Source organism: Balaenoptera acutorostrata, chromosome 7 (genome assembly GCF_949987535.1).
Source record: "Balaenoptera acutorostrata chromosome 7, mBalAcu1.1, whole genome shotgun sequence".
Lineage (NCBI taxonomy): Eukaryota > Metazoa > Chordata > Mammalia > Artiodactyla > Balaenopteridae > Balaenoptera > Balaenoptera acutorostrata.
In genome coordinates this window covers 102918012-102943831 of record NC_080070.1, presented here as the reverse complement: position 1 = coordinate 102943831, position 25820 = coordinate 102918012, and the positions used below count along the sequence as shown (strand labels likewise).

At 39.9% G+C, this 25820-nt stretch overlaps 2 protein-coding genes across 3 annotated transcripts in view; one reads left to right on the top strand and one right to left on the bottom strand.

The window, feature by feature from the left end:
* The first annotated feature begins 2091 nt into the window (after positions 1 to 2091).
* PNPLA8 (patatin like phospholipase domain containing 8) overlaps positions 2092 to 25820 on the top strand; it is a 150722-nt gene continuing 126993 nt past the window's right edge. Inside the window, exon 1 of one of the 2 annotated variants that reach the window (XM_007187756.3) lies at positions 2092 to 2422. The gene's annotated coding sequence lies outside the window, so the exon portion shown is untranslated. The remainder of the gene's footprint in view (positions 2423 to 25820) is intronic. The other variant, XM_057549736.1, reaches the window with a different exon arrangement.
* The window catches only part of NME8 (NME/NM23 family member 8), a 35388-nt gene continuing 19480 nt past the window's right edge, over positions 9913 to 25820 (bottom strand). Inside the window, exons 10-15 of the mRNA XM_057549661.1 lie at positions 24242 to 24414; positions 15867 to 16011; positions 15078 to 15185; positions 11602 to 11753; positions 10910 to 11054; positions 9913 to 10150 (exon numbers count right to left, since the gene is read on the bottom strand). Of these exons, the coding sequence (XP_057405644.1) occupies positions 9913 to 10150; positions 10910 to 11054; positions 11602 to 11753; positions 15078 to 15185; positions 15867 to 16011; positions 24242 to 24414 (961 nt within the window). The remainder of the gene's footprint in view (positions 10151 to 10909; positions 11055 to 11601; positions 11754 to 15077; positions 15186 to 15866; positions 16012 to 24241; positions 24415 to 25820) is intronic.

Sequence of the window (25820 nt, the reverse complement as noted above, 5' to 3'; positions counted from 1 at the left end):
CAGACAAAGTCTGGATCCTTGTTTACTAGTTACCATGCCATGGTGGAGATGCTCTGATTTTATATGCACAATGTTTATCAGTCCCCTTTAAGTAGCACCAGAAACAGTTTGTTTCTCCTCTTATGATTTAGGTACCAGTTAGTCAACCCCAAGCATCTTACACACGTGGGTGTGGTGCTCATCTCACTTCCCAGGACATCCCAGGTAGCTTGATGCCCAGTCTCTCTGCTAATTGCCGGTGCTCCCAAGGGTGCCTTGGGTCTGAGGTGGGAGGGTCAGGATCCAAAGCTCCGGGTCCTCAGCCTGCTATGGTACCCTTGCCACACACCAGCTCTGCACTTGGAAAAAGCAACTGTAATCACTTGTTCATCCAGCATTCAAGAATGTAGAGGAACAATCTGAAAGGTTAAGAGTAAAATCTCCTTTAGATGTACCATTGTCCCTGCTTCTCAGAGAAGGGGTAAGTTACGTGTTGCATTCACACACGATTTTTTAATTTCATCTCTGTAGCCATTAGGACACAGAAGTGAGGTGTGTGGGTAAGCCAGGGGAAAATGGAGAACTAGGGTTAATGAGGATGCTGGCAAGGGCACCCATCTCCTCCTGAAAGTGTAACTTCACCTGCATCGCTACCCCAGGGCAGCAGAGTTGAAGGAATCCAATAGATCCACCCACACAGGCGTATCAATAAAATACTCCGTGTGTGTTTCTGTATAAAAGCCAAACCGCTTTGGCCCTTAAGGAAAGCCAGACAGGTGTTTAGCGTAGCATCTAAAGAAACCTAGGAAAGGCCATGAAAAGGCATTGGTACCCTAGTTTACCTCCTTAGCATAGTAGGAATCTGGGGAGGGGGGTGCGGGGAGGCGAGTTACAACTCTCAACGGAAATGAAGAAAAAACGCTTCTGTAAAACTTTTTTTTTTAAAGTGCAAAACGACATAAGAGTTTGGAGATGACTTTACAAACTTAAACACTGTTTCCTTTGAATATTTAACTGAAATCATATACTGCATATCACACAAAAACGTAATTAGGCACATTTATTAGTTTGATTAATTGATAAAAGATCAACGAGGCTACTGTTTGGTTATTTATTATAAAAGAGTTGAAAATGAACAGCAGCCCACACTGAGAGTAACATAACAAGTGTGGAAGTGGCTTTTGTGTGAGAGCCACGAATTTATTTTTCTCCCTTAAAATATTTTCTCCACCTAGATACATATGAGGTAAATATAAATATATGGAGAGGAAGGCTGTGGTACTATCTCTGAAATAGGTATTATTAGAGAGTTGGGTTACTTTAATCAGAAAAAATAACAATTTTGCAATATGTTCATCAACAAATTTCATAATTGAGGACAACTAGAGGCATTTATTTTTAAAAATACTTTTGCTGGCCTTTCAATAATACAGTAACTATGTATTTTCTATAAAGCATTCAATAAATGCATAAAATAAAAATAATGGAATTAAAATCCTACCTAATCCCACTCACCACTCTGCAGAGATAATCACTGTTAGTATTTTGGTATATAATTTTCCAGGTGTTTCCTCTGCATTTATATAAATCTCGCTCTGTACATCCATTCTTTTCCCAAGTTCTTGTATCATCTTTACGATTGTTACTCTGAACCCTTTCTCGGGTAGATTGCCTATCTCCACGTCACTTAGTTGTTCTTCTGGGGTTTTATCTTGTTCCTTTGGAACATATTCCCCTCATTTTGTCTAAATTTCTATTTATATTTTTATGTATGTGGAAGGTTAGTTATGTTTCTTGACCTCGGAGAAGTGGCCCTCTGTCGGGGACATCCTACGTATCCCAGCAAGTACACTCCCCTCTTGTCGCCCAAGGTTCAGGGACCAGCTGGTCCCAGGGTAGGTTCTGATGTGCGTTTTCAGACTCGATTCCGCAGGCTGCTGGATCGTGGCTTCTTCGCTTCTCTTGTCTGCCGCCTGCTTGTCTAAGTGGCTGGCGGAGACTTCCTGGTGGGTGGGGCGGTGCCTGCCCACTGGTGGGTCTTGGCCCTCTGGTGGGCAGGGCCATGCCCAGAGGTGGGTGTGGGCTCAGCCTGTCCGCTGATGGGTGGGGCTGCGTTCCCGCCCTGTAGGTTGTTTGGCCTGAGGCGTCCCCGCACGGGAGTCTGCAGGCGGTTGGTGCCCACGTGGCAGCCTCCAGGGACGTCCCTGGTGGTCCAGTGATTCAGACTCTGCACTTCCAACGCAGGGGGTGCGGGTCCTGGTCAGGGAACTGAGATCCCACGTGCAGCATGTTTAAAAAAACAAAAACCAAACCCAAAATGGCCGCCTCCAGGAGCGCTCACGCGGAGGACTATTCCCCCAGGACCTGCGCCTCCAGTGTCCTTGCTCCCACAGTGAGCCACAGCCGGCCCCCGCCTCCCCCGGAGACCCTCCAGGACCCGCAGGTAGGTCTGGCCCAGGCTTGGCTTTGCCCTGGGTCCCGGTGCACGTGAAACCTTGTGTGCGCCCTCCGTGCGTGGCGGAGTCTCTTCCCCCCAGTCCTGCGTGGCTCCTGCGCTCAAGCCCCGCCGGCCTTCAAAGCCAGATGCTCTGGGGGCTCCTCCCCCCGAGGCCAGACCCCCAGGCTGGGGAGCCTGGCGTGGGGCTCCGAGCTCTCACTCCTGTGGGAGAACTTCTGCGATATAATTGTTCTCCAGTTTGTGGGTCGCCCACCTGGGGGTATGGGATTTGATTATAGCGTGAGTGCGCCCCTCCTGCCATCTCGTCGGGTTTCTTCTTTGTGTCTTTGGATGTAGAATATCATTTTTGGTAGGTTCCAGTCTTTGTTATCAATGATTGTTCGGCAGTTAGTTGCGATTCGGGTGGCTCGTGAGAGGGGGCGAGCCCAGGGTCCCTCGATTCCACCACCTTGTCCTCTTGATGAAGCCACTTTCTTCAGAAAACTCCCAATTCCTTCAAATTCCATCAGTTTGGTGACCAAATACTTTTCCCCTGGCTTCTGCTGGTTGCCAGCAATGCCAGGCATTCCTTGGCTTCAGGCAGGATAACTCCCATCTGTGCCTCAGCAGTCACATGGCGTTCCTCCGGGTATCTGTGTCCAAATTTCCCTCTTCTTGACAGTCACTTCTCTCGCAGTCCCCATCTCCCTCTATGCGTTTATATAATGATTAAAAAAAAAAATTAGGAGCCTATTATACATACTCTTTCATAACCTTCAGTCGGCCCTTTATATGAAGTAGCTCTCATGTCAATAAAGCCCAGGCCAGCTTCTTTATTATAATGGCCACGAGGTATTCCGTGGTGAGCATTACTCAACAGACCCTCATGTAATTAGGGATTCAGGTTGTTTCTTAACTGAATGTACTGAGTAACTGAATAAACAGCTTGATAGCTAATATCTGTGCACATCCTTAATTAGTTCTGGGGGTAAGTTCATTTAAGTGGCATTGCTGGGCCAAGGAGTATGCTCAGCAAGGAAAGTTCTTGATCCTATTGTCAGTAACCCTCCAGAATGCTTGGCCCATAGGTGTATCAAAGTGCTGATTTTCCAGCTCCTTACTAAAATTATCTTCTCCTTCTCATAACTTTTATAAGTTTTAGCTGGGAACTAGATGTCTCTCTTCATCTGTGAGCCCTCTGCTGGCAGCATTCTCCACACTCCAGGCAGCTGGGGAATGAATGACTAGTTTATTTCGTCAATAACTTGTGAGAATGGACTTTGGAATGTGGTTCCCAAGGGCATGCCAGGGGAGGACAGATTTTTATGACCCAAATAATTTTCCACTGTTATTGATTTCTCAGGACCAGGAAAAAAAATGAGGCATAAAAGAATACAAGCCATAAATGCTTTCTTGTATTTTGTCTAATGACCATGTGTTGCTTTTATAATTAGAAGATACTACAAACATATTATGAAAGAGAGAGAGAGAGATTGAATGTATCAATAGTATGGATTTCAGCCAGGTGGACATGCAGACATGAAAACTATTTTATTGCTTACGTGTGTGTTAGGCTGGGTGCTCAGAGAAGCAGCCACCAAAATGGAATTAAATGAAATGTGGACCCTATTAGAGGAAACACCTGTGAGAGAGAGAGTGAGGCAGGAGGTGAACAGGGCTGGTGGGAGAGCCGTGAGAGAGAGGGAAGAGGGATGGAAAGCTGGGGAGGAAGCCCTCCAGACTGCCTCAATGTCTAAGGAAGGTTTGGCAAGGCTACTGGGGAACTTGGACCCAAGCCAGCCATCAGGGAGTCCCTAGTCTCCAGGGACAGCTCTGCCTTCCTATCCTACAGATCTTACAATATTTACTATTCTACCTAAGAGAGGTCTCTTTCTACTAGAATGTAAAGAAACCTTTTTTGAAAGGAAAGTTTTGAAAGAAACTCTATGGTGTGTAATTTTGCCTTTACAATTTCAGGCAGTACATGCATAAGTCTAATATATCTAGTAGCAATATTTGTATGAGAGTAGTTTTATAACTAGATAATTCTAAAACCTGTAGCTGTAATACCTAGATGAGAACCACTTTGTAATGGCAAGTTTGGATCACATTAGTGATATATTTTAGAGGGAAAAAGAACATACTTGATTAGCAATTAAATTTACATAAGAGGGAAGACTCAGAACCAGACGGCTGATCCCAAATCTCAAAAAGTTGTAATAACATGAATAATAGGATGAGGTCTAAAAAACTGAAGTTAAGCAAAAAATTGTATTATGAATAGAGTTCCATCGTGGTATCAAGGGATATCTAAGATGCTGTTGTTGAATCAAACAGATGGGTTTTTAAAATTTATTAACATTTTTAGTCATCTAATGGCTTCAAATATTTATTGTCACTGAAATATTTCAGCAGCTGAAAATCACGTGAACCATTGCTTAGTAAACTTTCTTCCTTTCTGAAAAGCATTTTAAAAAACTGGCTTTGGAGGTCATCCAAAGTAGCTTCCAAGGGGTGAGCAAGTTCAGACCGTACAGGCAAGCATCAGTAGCAGCAGATTTTTTTTTTTGGTTGCATTGGGTCTTCGTTGCTGCGCGTGGGCTTTCTCTAGTTGCGGCGAGCGGAGGCTACTCTTCGTTGCGGTGCACGGGCTTCTCATTGCGCTGGCTTCTCGTTGCGGAGCACAGGCCCTAGAGTGCGCAGGCTTCAGTAGTTGCAGCGTGCGGGCTCAGTAGTTGTGGCGCACAGGCTTAGTTGCTCCGCGGCATGTGGGATCTCCCCGGACCAGGGATCGAACCCGTGTCCCCTGCACTGGCAATTGGATTCTTAACCACTGCGCCACCAGGGAAGACCCCAATAGCAGCAGATTAACTCCAGTGAAAAGAAAGGGCACGAAGAGACTCCAGGGAGAGGGCCATAAAATAGAGCGTAGCATATTTTAGGAAATCTGTCCATTTTCTGCAGAGCATCTGCTTACAGGGAACAGGATCCAGGGAGGGGATCCTGGAAAGTATTAGGCTCTAATCCAGAATGCTTCAGGTCTCCTGTCTTGGCAGGGGGCTAGAGGGGCTAAGCAGGGCAATCAGAGAAGCTCTGGCTTCAGGGTCAAGGTGCATGAGTGAGCCAGTGCTGAAGGATGGAGACTGTTGTGGACGGTGCAGTTCACGAAGAGCAGACTCACCCCCAGCTCTGTCTGGCTGTTGGGAGAGAGGTGCTTCCTTCCCTCACAGGCACACCATTGCCTGCCTTCTGAGCCAGTCCGTGTATTTGGACCCATATCCCCACCGTCATGCGCTTCTCCTCATGGTTACAAATCTCAGCCCAGTGCTTCAAGGTACGCCCACCAATTCTGCAGTCCTCAGCTGCCTCAGCCACAGTGGCCAAGCATATGTGTCTTCTGCCTGAAGTCCAGCTAAGATTCAAGATCACACCACTGAGCTGGAGCCCTGATAACTTTCTAGTCTTTTCTAACCTTTCTTCCTGTGGGGCAAGAAGATACTCCCAGATACCACCAACCCCAGCTCCCCAAATGCCTGCCTCATACTGCTGCATCCCACTCACTAAATTTAATCCCCTCAAGACCAACACTGACACAGACTAAAGTTTAATTGAATATCTCTTTGGACATTGATTGTTAGTTTTCTGACTACTGAAAGCTAATTCTACAATCTGAAAGAAATAGCTTTTCCCTATGTCTTGCTTTTAAAATCTCCGTACAGCTACGTACACATAGACAACTGAGTGAATCATGCCATCTGCTGGTTATTAAGAGTTTTTGGCTTTAATGCTTTTGAAGTCCTGGACCACTCCTGAGGCAATAACAGTGTGTCACTTAACACAGTCATATTACGAATGCCCCAATACTACCAGGCGTGTCAAGCATCAGATAAGGGTATTCAATTTGAAGGAGTGAGGAAGGTGAAGGTTTTTACTATATTTATTTCTCTGCACAATCCAAAGAAACCCAATAATTAATTTACCGTAGTTTGAAAAAAAATGTATTCTAAAGGAAAAAATGAGAAATATACTTATGGATAATTCACATGCCATTAGATTTTGTATAATTTACCAATACAGATGGGTATTCACAAGTCTGCTTTTCAAACTGTGCTGGAATACTAGAGTTTGGGAGTGAGTAATATATTATTAATACCAAATGATCAAGAGGTGATGTCAGCAAGATGGCAGAGTAGGAAGCCCTAGACCATCCTTCCCCCCAAACTCACCAGGTCAGCAGATATTCATGGACAGATTCTCTTGTGAGAAATCCAGAAACTAAGTGAAAAGCCCCTGCACTGTAGGTGACCATGAAACCAGACCCTCCCACCTCAGGCTTAAGGCACCCTTAGGAGTGCCACACAACCAGAAAGAGACCCCCTAACTCCAGGGGAGGGAAGGAGTTGGTTCACGTGTCCGGTGCTCCAGCTTTCCTGAGAGGGATCCCAGAGGATTAACTTCTGTCTTGTCAGCCTTGGAGTTGGATGGACCCACTGCAGCCTAACAACCTGGGGAGAAGAGAGATGGCAGCTTAGGATGTCAAACATCAGAGGTCCCTCTTCTGCCCAGTGCAGAGAGAGCAGATGAAAAAGCAGAGGTCTGGAGAGAGGCCCCGCATCCCACATGGGCAGGAGGGCCACATGGGGTCTGGCTCTAACGACCTCTGCAGCCTCCCCATCAGAGGCACAGTGTGAGGACCTGCTTGTCCAGGCAGTTGCCTAGGCGGGTGGCAGTAGGACCTGTCCACACAGGCTTAGAGGGCATGGATGCCTGCGGCCAGGTACCGGCTTGCAAACTGCACTGTCCACACCGTGCAACTCTCAGCATCCAAGGAGCCCAGATCCCCACCCCTGTGTCTGGACTGTGTAGGCAGAGGCAGGGTCACAGGCATGGGTACCTAGGGGCCATACCGCTCTGCCAAGGTCAGCTCACTCCAAAAGAAAGGAACCTGTTTCCCTGAAGGTTTTAATTTTTATGAAGACCAGTTTATCTTTTTCCTTTGTTGCCTGTGCTTTTGGGGTCATATTTAAGAAACTATTGCCTAATCCAAGGTCTTGCAGATTTTCCCCTGTTTTTTTCTTGTAAGAGTTTTATTGTTTTAGCTCTTAAACGTAGGTCTTTAATCCATTCTGAATTATTTTTTTGTATATGGTGTAAGGTCAGTGGTCCAAGTTCATTATTTTAAAGGATAGCTAGTTTTCCCAGTACTGTTTACTGAAGAGACTATTCTCTTCTCACTGAATGACCTTGGCCCCTTTGTCAAACACCAACTGACCATGGATGTAAAAGTTTATTTATAGGTTCTCAGTTCTATTCCTTTTGTTTATGTGTCTTTCCTTATGCCACTACCACACTGTTTTGACCAGTGTCACTTTGTAATAAGTTTTGAAATCAAGAAGTGAGAGTACTCCAACTTTGTTCTTTTTCAAGATTATTTTAGCTATTCTGAGTCCCTTGGAATTTGATATGAATTTTAGTATGGGTTTTTCCATTTCTGCAAAAAATACTCTTGGGATTTTTATAGAGATTGCATTGAATCTCTATATTAATTTGGGTAGCATTGTCATCTTAACAGTATTAAGTTTTCCAGTCCACGAACACAGGATGTCTTTCTACTTATTTGTGTCTTCTTTAGTTTCTTTCATCATTGTTTTATAAGTTTCAGTGTAAAAGTCTTGCACTCGTACACAGATTAAGTTTACTCCTAAGTATTTTACTCTTTTGATGCTGTAGTAAATTGAATTGTTTTTTTTAAATTAATTTTTATTGGAGTATAGTTGCTTTACAATGTTGTGTTAGTTTCTGCTGTGCAGCAAAATGAATCAACTATACATATATCCCCTCTTTTTTTGGATTTCCTTCCCATTTAGGTCACCACAGTGCATTAAGTAGAGTTCCCCATGCTATACAGCATGTTGTCATTAGTTTTATATATAGTATAAATATTATATATAGTATCAATAATGTATATGTGTCAATCCCAGTCTCCCAGTTCCTCCCCCCACCTTCCCCCTTGGTATCCATACATTTGTTCTCTACGTCTGTGTCTGATTTTGAAAATCCTACCCATTTTTCAAGATCTATTTCATCCCTTACCTTCTCCAGCTCCTACCCATCAGACATACACCCATCAATTCAGCACTGAAATATACACTAATTCAAAATCCCCTGTATTATTCATAATGTTCCGCTTATCACAAAAGGGAGGGATATGTCGACGTTAGATCTACACCATATTTCTAATAGATGCAATAAAAAGAATGTAGTTCTACTCACTACCACCCCCCAGTCATTCATCATTGACATGCTTAATAATGTACTGTCTGATGATAGTTGTAATTAGATATTGTTTCTGTGAGTTTTGTCTCCCCATTATATTTGCATTTCCCTGAAGGTAACAGCCTTCATGATTAGGTATTAACCAAGAACCCGTAGTTTTGTATTAACCAAGAACCCACAGTTCAAGCAGACATACAATACATGTTTTCCCAACATCGATGTTCAAGGGTTGTACCATCGTGCTTTGGTTTACAATTGAGTCAGACTAACGGAATGAGCTGCACTATGCCAGCATTTATCTTATGCATCTAATATTTTGACACAGTCTTCTTATACCTGGAGAAATCATGGCCTAAATGATAATATGAGGAAACAACGTGCTTGCTCGTCTCTCCCTGAGGAAGTTGGTTGGGTGTGGAGGGGTAGCTCCATTTCACTTCGCTTCCTCATTGCGCGCTGGAGGCTGCGTCTCCGCTTGGCTCGTCCAGGTGGGGACTGCACTCCACTTGTGAAGAAGCTGTAGAGTCATATTCCACTCAGCAGCCAGCGCCATATAGGTGTACATTCGTGAGCCTGCTCTTTGAAAGTAAAGAAGGAAAGCAGGTTTGATGGGGAAAATCATCTGTCTTACACTCTATCGCCCACATTGCCCAGGATAGGAAAGTTTTTGAGTTTTCGATCACCAACTGAGCAGACTCAATCCACATACATATTATGTTGCTACCTCTCCCCAGTAAGCACCTCTTTGTCAAGGAATAGAAATGATTGCCTTTCACTCTATACTTTCTAATATTCTATTCTATTCCATTATCATATAGCACCTACAGGTGGTTAATAGGCTCCAGGTTTCCAGATACTTAGAGAATAGAGTTGAGGCTGCTGAATGAGACTTTGGCCATTCAGAGTGAAGAAGTGGAGGGAAATCAAGGAGAGAGACTGATGGGCCTGAGTCATGGCAGATGGCACAGACAGCTCGAGACCAAGGCTTGCAAACCCACGGGTGTCTCACTTGCCCCACTGTCTCCCAGGTCCCTGGCATCTACAAGGCTTGGCTTTGAGGCTCCCAGGCTGCTGTGGAACTGCAGAGTGTGTCTGGCAGGAAATGAGGTTTAACACAGAAATATGGGAAAAGGTCTGGTCTTTCCACAATGGCCTTGTCTTAGGCCCAGCCACTGTAATAAGTAAAGAAGATAGAATAATAATTAAAGAGGTACTGTACTTTAGTTTTTCTCAGGGTTCTCGGCAACAAAGTCTTCAAACACTCTATTAATGGTCTCCACTGCCTCCTGCATATTAGAAGCTCCATGGACAGCATTTTTCAAAATACTTCTTCCAAACTGGGCTCGGATAGAGTCTGGGGACAGAAGTCTTGCTTCCTCTGGGTCTACGGGACCCATCAGTCGTCTCCAGTCTGAAATAGCATTCCACTTGGTCAGGATCATGACCAAAGATGGACCCCTGCAAACAACAATGCTTTCAGAAGACTTGGGCTATTGACAACTGTAGAGACTGCATACACAGCTAAAGACAGAACGCCACAACTTCATCCAGAGAGCTCATCTTTATTCTTTGTCCTTGTCAGTGTGATTTTGTGCTTTCTTTTTCCTCTTTGTTTTTTTTTTAATTTTTTTTTTTTTTTTGACTGCACCATGCATTTTGCAGGATCTTAGTTCCCCGACCAGGGATCGAACCTGTGCCCCCTGCAGTGGAAGCTGGGAGTCCTAACCACTGGACCACCTGAGAATTCCCTTGCAACAGGCTTTTGTGCTAGAAGAGTGTTGTAGTTTAATTGTAGGGATACATGCCAGGCACTATTCCAATTACTTTCAATGTAAATTACTTTCCATATATGAAGTAGTTAGCCCTCACAATAGTACCTGTGAGGTAGGTACTATTATCATCCCCATTTTATGGATAAGGAAACTAAGGCAAAGATTAAATATGTTGGCAAAACAGGGGTTTCAAACCAGATAGCCTCTATATCTAATGTGAAAACCTAAAAAAACAGAGAAAGGAAGGAAGGAGAGAGAGGAAAACAGAGAAGGAAAGAAGGAATTAGACAAAAAAAAAAAAAAAAAGAACTCCAAATACTACCAGGGTGTCTTTTCATGAATTGTATTAAATGCAATATTTTAATGAATTTTTGTATTTTTCAAAGTTTCTACAATGAACAGTTACCACTTTTATAATGCAAAGACCTATATATCAGAAACTTACTCCGATAAAACTTCCAATACATCTTTATAAAAGTCTTTTCCTTTTATTTTAAAATAAACTTTGTCCGCTTCCTCTTCAGTTAGGAGCCTCTCCTTCATCTGTGTTATATCAAATCCAGCCTCTTTGATAAGCGTCAGGATGTCCTCTAGGGAAAACAGATATTTGGTAGTCTTGGCAGACTGCCTCTACTTTTGCTCCATATTCAAGTGGATTGAAATAACTAAGGAAGGTCACAGTGTTACTTGCATCCAGTGGTTTTAAAAAACCAAAACTATGCTGCACTAAACTGAAAAAGCACCAGATGGATGTTCAGAAGAACTTCAGTATGTTAACGCGGAGGTTCAGTCTCTGAGATCCATCTTTCCAGAATCCACCTGGGAGGAAATCTGCTCCTGGGCTAAAAGTGAACACGTGTTTTCATCCCCATGCTGCAGATTTCAAGGAACTTCCTGCTGCACGCAGATTGAAAGGGCCAGCCACTCTGAACTTTTCTCCCTGAACTGGCAGGGCACCACTAAGGGAATTAAATGAAGCCAGTCTGGTGAAAATCCCACCAACAGCCTAAACTTGGAGCGCTACCTCATGACAATGAAGTTGTTCATTGCTTTATTCTTTCAACTTTCCTGTAGTTTGCAAAATTTCATAAAATTTGAAGAAAAATGTATACATCAGCTCTATTTTTATATATTTACCTCTTTGCTCTTGTGTTACATGAGGTTTAATCAGTGCTGCAGTGTGTTGAGGAGGAAAGAAATATCGTATGTCCCTTTCAGCAGCTTCTAATGAATCACTTCCATACAACTGGTTGATAGGCAAACTCTCCATTGCAAATTGTGCGCATAAACTTTGAAAAAGAAGTCAAGTCAAAAGCTTATAACATGACATATAACACAACATAACACAATGTAAAACTATTCATATTTGCATCGTGCAAACGGAGGTAACTGCAGAGTGGCTTGGGGCATGCTACTTCCTTCCAGGGAGGAACAGTCGTTAGGAAGAAAGGACATGAACATTCAATAATCATCATAATGGAGACTGACAGCTGTGAAAGATGGAATGAACACCCTGGCGCAGTGAAAAAACACAGACTATAGAACCCTGGTGGCATCACTTGTTAGCTATGTGATACTGGGCAATTAGTTCCCTTCTCTGTGCTTTAGTTGTCTCAAACATAAATATGATAATAAACCCTGTTTTGGAAGGAGATTTTGAGGATGCAATCAGATGATATATTTGAAATATATGGTACATATTAAGCTGTCAATAAATATTCCTTCCCCTTCTTTCATCACTAAATAATATCAAGCACTAGAGATGGCATTTGACCCTATACCAAAGATACCAAATTATAAATATTGAATCCAGGAGACACTGCAGTGGAACCCTCCAGGTGAGCAAAGCAGCAATACAAGAGGAGCGCACAGGATGGCTTTGTGGAGAGAGGCAGGAGTGACACTGATGGTAATGGACAATCCATGCTGGGGTAGACAGTTTATTCTGGTTCCGTTTCTGTGTGATAGGTGCATACATAGCTCTAAAATCAGTTGTTGTTCCTCAGTGTTTTTCAGTTGCCCCTTTTTCTTTCTGTCTCTCCATCTCTTTATATTTCAGTAGAGGAGATACTTATTGCTCATTACATTTTCTGCCCTTTGCACACAGTCCTAAGCAAGCGACCCACAAAATCCAGCCGCAGTGAATAACCTCCCTTCTTGTTAATAGGCTGACATCACTGGAAACTTGGCTTTCTGTCCTCAACTTAAAGACCCTCTTCTTGCCTCTCTGGTTTCAGTGACCATTTCAGATTTCCTTTTTTCGTTATCCAACTTGACCCTCCCACTCAGCCCTTGGCTGTTCTCACACCTCTGGTTTGAAGATATTAGCAGACTAAGACCCGTGGAGCCTGTGATTGCCAGGGATGGGGGATTTGCACAGTGAATGATAAAAACAGCCTAAGCCATCGTCAGCACTGACTCCATTCAATGCAGAGAACTACAAGCAGCCCCTCTGTTAGGCTGTTAGACGTGGTTATTGGGAAAAAGTAAATTGTGTGTGTGTGTGTGTGTGTGTGTGTGTGTGTGTAAGGATGGGAGAGAAGGGTTGCTGTGTTTCTCTTGCATGCAAATGACCGTATTTCAGATTAAGTAATGGGGAGTGTAGACTCTGACGCCCAAGGGCAGGAAAGGGCAGAGCTCTGCTGAAGGAGTTGTTTCTAAAGCAACCTGGAAAAGGGGGACCAATCAAAAATAATGGTTAAGAGTAATTGTGAACTTGTGGCAACATTAGGGATCGTAAGGGCTTAGGATGGGAACTCTCACTATAATAGTGGGGAGGAGAGGGGCAATTACTGAGTTCCTTCCCCTGGAGAAAATGTCTCTATGCTGGTACGTAGCCTCCACACTTGGAACCACAGTTTCTAGAAGAGTGTGCCTACACGCATAGGCCAGGTACTGATAGGAATTCCTCTCTCTGAGGCCATGTATTGCATTCTCTGCTACATTTCATTTAAGAGGTTCTGTGGCACCCTGCTCATTCCACATAAAGAGTGTCCAACACATATTATCCTTTACAGTAATTGTCTGGCACAGGAGCAAAGACGTAAGTGAGTAGGGCCAAAAGGAGGGGTGAAATGTATCCATTCAGGACAAGTCCGATTCATGATCTCCTACCCAAAAGAAAACATTGCAACTTTCATATACGTGATGTTTCATTAGTCCTGTTATTTATTGTGTCAGTGGGTATGCAAGTTTGCTGTGCCTGATAAAGCATCTTTATGCTTGCTCACTTAAAGGAGGGCTTTTCTTCCCCTGACTTCAGTCCTACTCTGAAATCAGCAGAAAGAATTCAAGCGAATTACAATTCAGTTTGTTTCCATCAGCTACATGCCAAGAATGGAAATGCATGAGATACTACCTCCCTCCTCTAGCTGAGACCAAGTCCAACAGCTAAGATCAAAAAATATTTTTAAAATGCTGCCTAGGTAACAGGTAACATGCCAGGGTTGAGCTGATTACAAAGTTCTAAGATTCATCAGTACATTAACGTAGTAAATGTTCCTACCAAATTGTAGGCTACATATTGTTAGTCATCATTGTCTTGAAACTCTTTTTTTTTTTTTTAACATCTTTATTGGAGTATAATTGCTTTACATTGTTGGGTTAGTTTCTGCTGTATAACAAACTGAATCAGCTATACGTATACATATATCCCCATATCCCCTCCCTCCCACCCTCCCTATCCCACCCCTCTAGGTGGTCACAAAGCACCGAGCTGATCTCCCTGCTATGCGGTTGCTTCCCACTAGCTATCTATTTTACATTCGGTAGTGTATATATGTCAGTGCCACTCTCTCACTTCGTCCCAGCTTACCCTTCCCACTCCCCGTGTCCTCAAGTCCATTCTCTATGGCTGCGTCTTTATTCCTGTCCTGCCCCTAGGTTCTTCAGAACCATTTTTTTTTTTTAGATTCCATATATATATATGCGTTAGCATATGGTATTTGTTTTTCTCTTTCTGGCTTACTTCACTCTGTATGACAGACTCTAGGTCCATCCACCTCACTACAAATAACTCAATTTCGTTTCTTTTTATGGCTGAGTAATATTCCATTGTATATATGTGCCACATCTTCTTTATCCATTCATCTGTTGATGGACACTTAGGTTGCTTCCATGTCCTGGCTATTGTAAATAGTGCTGCAGTGAACATTGGGGTGCATGTGTCTTTTTGAATTATGGTTTTCTCTGGGTATATGCCCAGTAGTGGGATTGCTGGGTCATATGGTAGCTCTATTTTTAGTTTTTTAAGGAACCTCCATACTGTTCTCCATAGTGGTTGTATCAATTTACACTCCCACCAACAGTGCAAGAGGGTTCCCTTTTTGTCTTGAAATGGTTATGATCAATTAAAGAATCTGAAGCAACTATCACACCCTTCTCAAAATAATTTCTCCTAAATAGTGCATGGGGCAGATATTTCTGCCAAGATATGGCCTTTTGGCTGGGTAACTACCACTTACCAGTCTCAAACCAAGCAGCCCACAACCTTCTCTTGCAAAGCCTGAGAAGAGAACCTTGGCCTAGAGCTCTGGTTCCTATACCCCCATATCCCCCAAAAAATCACAATGGCTCCCATGAAAAAAGTTTGAGACCCATGACGTGAATCATACCTGTCTGGAAGGTATTCTTTGGCTTCTTCCACAGTGCTTGGTCCAATTAACTGTTTCCAGTGTCCTAAACCATTTTCTCTTACTAAAACAAGGGCTAGAGATGGACCGCTGTTAGAAAAGAAAAAACAAAGTTAATGAAAGGATGGCTTGTAGCTAATTATAGGTAGATAATACAAGTGTGTTTGTTAGATGAAAAAAGTAAAATAACCCTTTTTATCACGAGTACGAAATTAATTTCTGTTGGTGTACTCTCAACAGCATATTCATAAAAGAATGGAAGCAGAGAAAGGAAGGGAAGAGAAGGGGCTTGGTTCTGAGAGAGTGGTCCCTATATTGTCCCCATGCTCCTGCTGATTTGTATACCCTTGCTGGCTTTCTGCGCCAGCTGCTGTTTCATTTACTCTTCTAGAAACCTGACAGATTTCTAGCATCCCATTCGTCTCCTAGGACTAGTGATCTTTAGGATTACCAAAGTCCTTGAGAGTCAGTCACAGCTCTCTTACTTGGACTTCATGAGGCTGCACACTCTGGCTTCTGGCATTCAACTCAACTGGACTCCAGGGGCTTCACCCAGAACCTTGCATTGCTCTAATAACATTCCAGGAGGACCAGAGAAGACACACAGTTGAGCAGGGAATCAAAATGGGAGGGAGATTGGCAAAGAAGTACACTAAGCACATCTTTACAGAATTGAGAGATTTGGCAACTTGTACAGAAAGCAGGGTTAAGAGGTTTAAATGATTCAAACATAAATCAGACTGTGCTTTCTCAACCTGCAATCTGTTTTACCTGGTCATATTTTCTATAAGATTTCCAAAATAATCTTTATTTTCATATTCCATGCACAGTGTTTTTGCTTCTTCTTCTGATAACACTATTTGTCTCTGCATCAGTATTTTAAAGCCTTCATCTTGAATAATATTCAAAACATCCTCTAAATAAAAAGTCATATAATAAGTTTTAAAGTGCTAGATTATTGGTTATACACACAATACAGACTGTATTATCATGAGGACATAGGATGTATTTCATTTTCATATGAAATTTAAGTTTATAAAAATAGCTTACTAGATTTTAATTTAAGGTGAATAATATTCTTAACATATCAAATTTATGATGCCATTTCCAATTTTTCAGTGGACCAAAATCTATAGGTTTGGGGATGGGGGATTTAGTAAAAAAAAAAATTGTATAGTCAGATAAGTTTTATTTCACACATAAAGTTAATATAGTGACATTCTCAGATGTGCTAGGGCTCAGAAAACAAAATAACTAAGTACATATCTTTTTAAAATGTGCTTAAATATAAGCTCTAGATAAGTGAGAGATGAAATATAATTAAGTGATTAAAAAGTGTGAAATTAATGGACCTAAGGACTGTGGGAAGCATGAAAACTAGTTTATATAAGAAAAATTCTATGTATGTCTGCTGTATACCTACCTTATTATAAACAAAATATAAATTGCAAAATACCATCAAAAGACATGTCATGTAAAAGTAACTTAACAACCACCATCTGTGTACTAAAACTTCAAAGAACATTAACAAAAGCTAAGATAATAGAAGAAATTGGAAGTGGGGTGGGGCTGAGAATGGGGAGAGGAATAAAACTCTGCTAAACTTGAAACAAATATTTACTCTTGATTTTGCAAAATAATCAAATATGAGTTTAAACATACTTCAAATGTGTAAAAACAACATAAGTATAACTGATTAAAAAGATAGTCATCTCCCAAAATACTGGAAAAAGTAATTTTAAGAGATGCTTAGTCCTTATAGTAAAATACATAACCAAAGATTACAGCAAGGAAGCATAGAAAACAGAAATAAACACAGTTGTAATTATAAAATTGTATGAATTAAGGTCCTCTACTAATAGAGTCTCAAATTAAGGCCAACCCATTTCCAAATTCAGAACACTGAATACTAAAAATTATGAGTCCAAGCTAAAAGCAGGAAATTCTTAATTACTGAGCAATAAGGAATTATAATAAATGGAGGAAAATTCAAATCCAGAAGTTAAAAAGGGAACAAGAATAGACACCCAAGGCATCAGAATGAATGCAAATGAATTATTATAGATAAAAACAAAAGTTAAGAAATTATGAAAGAAATCCTATTGCATTGTTTTTTGAAAAAAAATTGTAATGCTTTTTTTTTTTTAAGAACGTGAGCTTCTAATAAATCTAATCCAGCAAAAACTAAGAACAGACAAAGCACATTATGAATGAGAAATAGGTGCAATTACCCACCATGATATTAAAACAGTTTTTGGTGGGTGTCCTAGGCTAGTACATTTGAAGGTAAAGAAATGAATTTCAAAGGAAGCATAAATTGCCATTCAATGATCCAAGAAGTTTTAAAAACTGGAAGATAGGTAACTGGAAGAAATTTTAAAACTTGTCTAAAAGCCTACTTGTCCTCCCAAATGAGGGATCAGCTTAGGTCGCTTAATTAATAAGTTTTAAGTTATGTACAGTTCATCTGACACTTAAAACTCCCCCAGTGTGCTTAACATAAAGAAAAGTTAGAATAATCCTGACACAATACCTGGGAAAGATTAAAGAACAATATTTTAACTAAAATAAATATTATCAAACCAACTCCAATAGCATGGTATACACATGAGCTATGAAAGTTTATTCACAGAACCCAGGGGAGGATGAACATTTGAAAATCTGTTATAATCGTATCAATAGGTCAGCAGGTCAAAGGAGAAAAAATATTTATGTTCATCTCAGTAAATAATGAAAAAGCATTGGATTACATTCAAAATCGTTTTGTATCATGTGGCAGATAGAAAGATTTTGGAATATAGAGATTTTTGCCTAAACTCTAAAGCCAACATCATAATTGAAAACACTGGAGGCATTAATATCAGTCAGGGGTAAAACAAAAGCAAGATGTTACCCTAATGGCCTTTAATTATTTAATATTTTTCTGGAAGTACTAAGCAATCCATAAAGATAACAAAAATTTTTTTTCTTTTTTATCAATATTTTTTATTGAAGTATAGTTGATTTAAACTGTTGTGTTAATTTATGCCATACAGCAAAGTGATTCAGTTATACATATATACATTCATTTTTTTTTTTAATTTTATTTTATTTTTATTTATGGCTGTGTTGGGTCTTCATTTCTGTGCGAGGGCTTTCTCCAGTTGCGGCAAGTGGGGGCCACTCTTCATCGCGGTGCGCGGGCCTCTCACTATCGCGGCCCCTCCCATTGCAGAGCACAGGCTCCAGACGCGCAGGCTCAGCAATTGTGGCTCACGGGCTTAGTCGCTCCGTGGCGTGTGGGATCTTCCCAGACCAGGGCTCGAACCCGTGTTCCCTGCATTGGCAGGCAGATTCTCAACCACTGCGCCACCAGGGAAGCCCTATACATTCATTTTTTAATATTGTTTTCTATTATGGATTATAATGGGATAATGAATATAGTTCTCTGTGCTATACAGTGGGACCTTGTTGTTTATCCATTCTATATATAATAGTTTGCATCTGCTAATCCCAGACTCCCAATCCTTCCCTCCCCTTGGCAACCACCAGTCTGTTCTCAGTGTCCGTGATTCTGTTTCTGTTTCATAGATAGGTTCATTTGTGTCATATTTTAGATTCCATATATAAGTGATATCATATGCTATTTGTCTTTCTCTTTCTGACTTACTTAGTATGAGAATCTCTAGTTGCATCCATGTTGCTTGCAAATGGCATTCTTTCTTTCTTTTTATGGCTGAGTAGTATCCCATTTTATATATGTACCACATCTTCTTTATCCATTCATCTGTTGATGGACATTTAGGTTGTTTTCATGTTTTGGCTATTGTGAATAGTGCTGCTATGAACATAGGGGTGCATGTATCTTTTTGAATTAGAGTTTTGTCTGGATGTATGCCCAGGAGTGGGATTGCTGGATCATATGGTAGTTCTATTTTTAGTTTTCTGAGGAACCTCCATACTGTTTTCCACAGTGGCTCCACTAACTTATATTCCCACCAACAATGTAGGAGGGTTCCCTTTTCTCCACACCCTCTCCAGCATTTGTTATTTGTAGGCTTTTTTTTGTTTTTAATTGATTGATTGATTTTTGGCTGCGTTGGGTCTTCATTGCTGTGCGCAGGCTTCCTCTAGTTGCAGCGAGGGGGGGCTACTCTTGGTTGCGGTGCGCGGGCTTCTCATTGCGGTGGCTTCTCTTGTTGCGGAGCATGGGCTCTAGGCCTGCGGGCTTCAGTAGTTGTGGCACGCGGACTCAGTAGTTGTGGCTCCCAGGCTCTAGAGCACAGGCTCAGTAGTTGTGGCACACGGGCTTAGTTGCTCCGTGGCATGTGGGATCTTCCCAAACCAGGGCTCGAGCCCATGTCCCCTGCATTGGCAGGCAGATTCTTAACCACTGTGCCACCAGGGAAGTCCAGACTTTTTTTTTTAATGCTGTAATATGCTACTTTATTCAAAGTATCATGGTCATTGTCCTACACAATAATTAATTGATAGATAATTATCCAAGTATTCAAATACATTGATATTTTATCATAAAATAATTATTTTGGTAGACTCCACTACAGTTTTTTAAATGATTTTACATGTTAGTCAACTTGATCTTTATAATAATCCTACAAGCAGATAAAGTAGAAGGATAACAAAATTGAACAAAATGGGTAACATTACGTTTGCATATAAGCTGTTTGGAAAATTCAAGAGTCTATTTTTAAAAGGTAAATAGTATTAAAAAACATAATTCAGTAAGTAAAAATATACAGAAGCAACTGTATTTCTTATACAGAAAATAAATTTAAGGGGAAAAAGATGTCATTCACTATGGGGAAAAAAACTAGGAATAATCCTGAAAAGAAATAGCTAGCACTAAAACAGCAACAACAACTATGAACAGCTGACCTTTTATTGAGTGAATACTTTGGAGCAAAGAACATTACATATATTACCATATTTAACTGAAAAATAAGATAACAAGGGCTATAATAAAACATATTTGAATAAAAGATGTAATAGAGGAATAGCGGTACACTATATTTCTTGAAAATAAATGAGAATATGGTGAAGATGTCAATTTTCTTCAAGTTAAATAATCCACATAGACTTTGTTTTAGAATTTCTTGAAGTGACCCAGAATAATTATATGTCAGTAATCGTCAACATTTACTGAAAAAGAAGAGTGATGAGTTACCACATAACTACCAAATGGCAAACACAGTAACCTGAAATGATCAGAAACTGAGGTTAAAGTCAAGCAGTGGGCCAGTGGGAGAGTGATATAGAATAACCAACTTCAAATTTTGTTTTCCCCCTTTTTAAATAACACCTTTATGCCATCCTCAAGTATCAGTACGGTTTGCACATCACAGTAGTAATATGTTATTATACTAACAGCTACCACCAAAATTCTTCATAGGAGAAAATTGTATTTGCTTGGGAAAAATTACTTCAACAAATTATTAAGAGTAGAAGGTGAGATCTTTGCAACTTGGTTGAAGGTGGATTTGCTTTGCTTAGAAAAATTGAAAAAATTATATTCGCTTCCCAGGAACAGGAGTCAGGATTTCGGTGGCAATCCAAACCAATATGAAAGGTGCCCAATATGAAAACAGAAACTGCTAAATACTACCAAGAGCTGTTGAACAGAGGACAGGCCAGTTGAAAGTTGGATTTGGCAGTTTGGAAGTCGTTGGTGAACTTGACTAGGATAGTTCTGGCCAGAAGCTCAATTGGAGGGCGTTCAGGAGTGGGTGAGGGTCAAGAAGATGATTCGCTGAGCCAGACAACTCCCTGGGAAGTTGCCCATTGCCGAGGAGCAGAGAAACAGGGTATCAGCTGAGGGGGTGTGGGATCCAATGCAGTTTTTCTGGTTTTGTTTTTATTTCACTGTTATGTTTATTATTATGTTGGAGCATGTTTCTGTGCTAATAGGGAAAGCTCAGTAGCAAGGGAGGAAGTGATGTTGCAAGAAAAGAAGGGGCATTTGCAGATGTGAAGTCCTTGGGAAAATGGGTAGAAATGGCATACCTGGACCAAGAAAAGGGCTGGCCTTTTTTTTTTTTTTTTTTTTTTTGGCCACACTGCATGGCTTGCGGGATCTTAGTTCCCTGACCAGGGATCAAACCCCAGCCCCCTGCAGTGGAAGTGCAGAGTCCTAACCACTGGACCGCCAGGGAAGTCCCAAGGGCTGGCCTTTGATGGATCATGTACACAACAGGGTTGCCTCCCCTCCTCTCAGCCAGCAACACTGCTTCTTATTTACAGAGGAACCAGGTAGCAGAAGACACACCCGTCAACTTCCTGCCACCAGCCCATCAACTGGATCTGTGTCTATCCAGCCCTCTTCCCCTCTTGCTATATAGAAGAGAAATCTCTTCTAAGCCCAGTCCTATGCATCTGCTACAGAAATTATTTCCTTCCAACTCTCAGTGACCTTGGCCTGTCCTAATCTTCTCTCTCTTTCTTGTATCTTCAGCTGTTCCTTCTCTACTGGTTGGTTCCTTCCCGTGAGCCTTTATCTACAATCAGAGTTTTCCAACCTCAGAATAAAAAAACAGTTAAAAATCTGTCAAATATTACTTCTTTAATTCTGGCTTGTTCTGGTTTCATTGTGTATAATCTCCCACCCCAATTTTGAGACTGACTTTTGCTGCAGGCACTCCACTGAAACTACTCAAGATTCCCCTTTTCCTGGCTAATTCAAACTTGACTTGTTTAGTCTCTGCGTAAACAATGCTTCCTCCAAGAAGTTTCATGTAACCGTCCCTGCTTGGCTAAGCCATACTTATCCTTCCACTTAAATACGGGCTGTGTGTCCCACCTATTTGATACCCAGTGAGGCATCTCTTATCTTAGCACTTTCCATACTCAGCTGTTATTACCAATTACTTAGATGTATTTTGCAGCAGATCGTTGTACTAGTCAGGATAAAGATTATGCTGTGTAGAAAATTAAACCTAAAACCCTAGTGGCTCAATACATCAGAGATATACTTATCACCAATGTTACATGTTTATAATAAAGCTGCCTATAGCAGCTTTATTTATAATAGCCAAAAACTGGAAGCAACTAAGATGTCCTCTAATAGGTAACTAGACAAACTTTGGTATATTCATACAATGTAATGTTATTCAGCTATAAAAAGAAATGAGCCACAAAAAAGAAACAAAGGAACCTTAAGTGTATATTGTTAAGTGAAAGAAATTCATCGCTGTATGATTCCAAGTGTGTGACATTCTGGAACATGCAAAATTATAGAGACAGAAGAAAGATCAGAGATTGCTGGGGGTTGGGAGGGAGGAATGGAAGGATGAATAGGAGAAGCACGAGGGATTTTTAGGCAGTGATTCTACCATGTATGATACTGTAAAAGGGATACATGACATTATGATTTTGTCAAAACCCATAGAATGTACAAAACAAAGAGCAAACCTTAATGTCAACTATGAACTTTAGTTAATAACAATGTATTGTTATTGGTTCATTAGTTGTAAAAATGTATCATAAGATACTAATAGAAGAAACTGTTGCAGGGGCAGGCATATGGGAACACTGTACTATCTTTCTTAATTTTTCTGTAAATCAACAGCTATTCTAAAATATAAAGTCTCTTCATTCAAAAAAATATGTACATATTGTTCAAGGTTTAAAAGGCAAACAGAAATTTCCAAAGAAAAGAACTCTAGGCCCAGATAGCTTCACTGGTAAATTCCAGTAAATATTTAAGAAAGATGTAACATCAGTTCTACACCATCTCTTCTAGAAAACAGGAGTGACTGCTTTTCATCTCATTTGATGAGGGAGGCCTGCATTACACATTACCCTAACACCAAAACCAGATAAAGACATTACAAGAAAAGTCCTCAACAAAATATTGAAAATTCAAACCCCGCAGTATGTAAAAAAGGACAATATACAACCACCAAGTGTGATTTATCTGGAGAATGCAAGGCTGGTTCAATATTCCAAAATCAAAGTAATTGCCATATTATTAAACTCAAGAAAAAATTTTGAGAAAATACAACATCCATTCATGATATTAAAAAAAAAAACCAACACGCTCCCAAAACTAGGGATAGGTAGGAATTTCCTTAATTTAATAAAGGGCATATACAGCTAACATTGTACTTAATGGTAAAAGACTGAACGCTTTTACTGTAAGATCAGGAGCAAGGTAACTTGTATACTCTCATCTCTCTTATTCAACATCATACAGGAAGTTCCAGCCAGTCCAATGAGGCAAACAAAAGAAATAAAAGGTGTCCATATTAGAAAGGAAGAGGTAAAACTGTCTCGATTTGTAGATGATATTATTGTCTACATCGATGGTTCTCAATCCTTCAAGGGTGCATTTAACAACGTCTGGAGATATTGTTTGGTTTTCACAACTAGGAGGTGAGGAGATGCTACTGACATGTAGTGAGAAGAGGCCAGGGATGTTGCTGAACATCTTCCACTGCACATGACACGGCCCCTCAACAAAGCATTTCCTAGCCCGAAGTGTAAGTAAGTCTGAGGTTCGGAAACCCTTGTCTACATAGAAATTCCCAAGGAAACTACGTCAGAGCTCCTAGAACTAAGTAGTTTAGCGAGTCAGAGAATACAAGGTCAACATACAAATATCAATTGTATTTCCGTACACTAGATATAAAAAAGAATTAATAGTGTAAATTTATGGTTTGTGTTCTTGCTCTGCCAATATTCACTCTACTCTGTGAATATGGGATGAAGTTAAAAATAACTAGCACTTTTTAAGTGCCAGGCACTTTATTTATGTTTTCTCACTTTAATCTTCTGAATTTAAGCATGAAGAAATAGACTTGGTAAAGTATCCTTTTTCAAATCACACTATTAATGAGGGTTTTACCCAAGCTTTGAACTAAGGCATTTCAGACATGAATGCTTCTAATCTTTATTATGTAATAATTCTTGCCCTGTTAAAATCTACCCTGACAAATTCCTAGGTTAGAAAACACTTTCTGAATATTTTAATTACAAAAATGTTTTATTCTTTTTATTGAGAAATTAGTAAATTAGTGTTAACTAAATTTCTTACTTCAAGTGCTTTTTCTTAAATGTTAAATTTCAAACTAGTATCTTTTAATATAATTATACTAGAGCTTATTCAAATCCCATGTACAAAGTAGTTAAACAATTTATACTTTATTCCTTACCTTTCCTTTCATTAAAGAGGGCTGGTCGAAGTAATGCCAGTATCTTTTCTAATTTTATGCCTTTAATTTTTTTAAAATGAGGGATGAAGACATCAATAAACTTAGTATTACTTATATTCTCTTCAGCATCACAAAACTGAGATATTTGTTGTCTTTCCAGGTATTCTTGGAAACTGTTGAAATCCAAAATATAATTATAAAGTGAAGTTTAATAATCATGCCAGAAAATTAAAATTGATAATATGTTCACAAGTAAATTAGAGTTTAGTAAAACAAATAAAAATTGAATTTCACATAAAGGTAAGATATCTCTCTATCACATCAAAGAATATGTATTTAGTTCCACCTTTATTGAACCAATCCAAAAATCAATTACATGAAATCATGTATGTTTGATTTCATGAGAGGATTTTACAGAGACCAAAATAAAATATGTTTAAAAATTTTTTTCTTTCCTCTATGTAAAGCTTTCCACATAGTTTCTATTTTTCCTTTTAATTTTGTCTGTGAATCAAGGCTTATTTAGGAATGCATTTCATGTTTTCAAATAGATAAGACATTTGGATCATTTTATTATTTATTTCCAACTTTATTGGATTATAATCAGCAAATGCATGTGGTGAGATCTCAATTTTTTAAAATTTGTTAAGGTTTTCTTTGTAAACAAAGCAAATTTATTTGTGGGATTTGAGGTTATATATTCATATTTCATATATCATAGATCATTTATTATACACAATTATGGATTATGTATTTGCCGTCCCTATATAGCCTTGCTTTTTTGTCTGCTGTGTATTGAGATCTCTGACCATAAAGTTATTTTTATCCAGTTCTCCTTGTCTTTCTGGTACTTGTATCTTTATATATGTTATCTATGTTGTTTGGGGCATACATTTTTTGACTATCTTCTTCATAAATGTTTTCTTATACATCATGTCCTTCTTTATCAAGTTTAACACTTTTAATGTTCAATTCTAATACTTTATTTTTCCTGGCTAATTTTTTTACCATTCCTTTATTTTTTAAATTTTTCTTTCTCTCTTCTAAGTAGAATATAGATGAGTACAGTTTTTAAAACTTTTTATTTTGAAAAAATATAAATTGGCAGAAAAATTGCAAGATCAGGATAATGAACTTTAGATTCAACAACTGTTAGCATTTTGTCACATTTGTTCTTTCTCTTTCTCTCTCATCCCCCAATGAGAGTATGTGTGTCTATGGGTGTGTGTGTCTGTGTGTGTGTTTTGGCTTAACCATTTAAGAATAGACTGCAGATATTTTCACCATTCACCCTCCTAAATACCTCAGGAAAGTTTACACTGATATAAGACTATTATCTCATGAACAGTCCATATTCAAATTTCAGCAATTTTACAATACTCTCCTATCGACAGTAATTTTTCCTAATCCTGGATCATACGTTGCATGCAGTTGCCCGAAATGCCTAGTCTTCTTCAACCTCTAACAATGGCTCAGCCTTTCTTGTCTTTTCTTTTTCATTTCTTTTTTTTTTAACATCTTTATTGGAGTATAATTGCTTTACAATGGTGTGTTAGTTTCTGCTGTATAACAAAGTGAG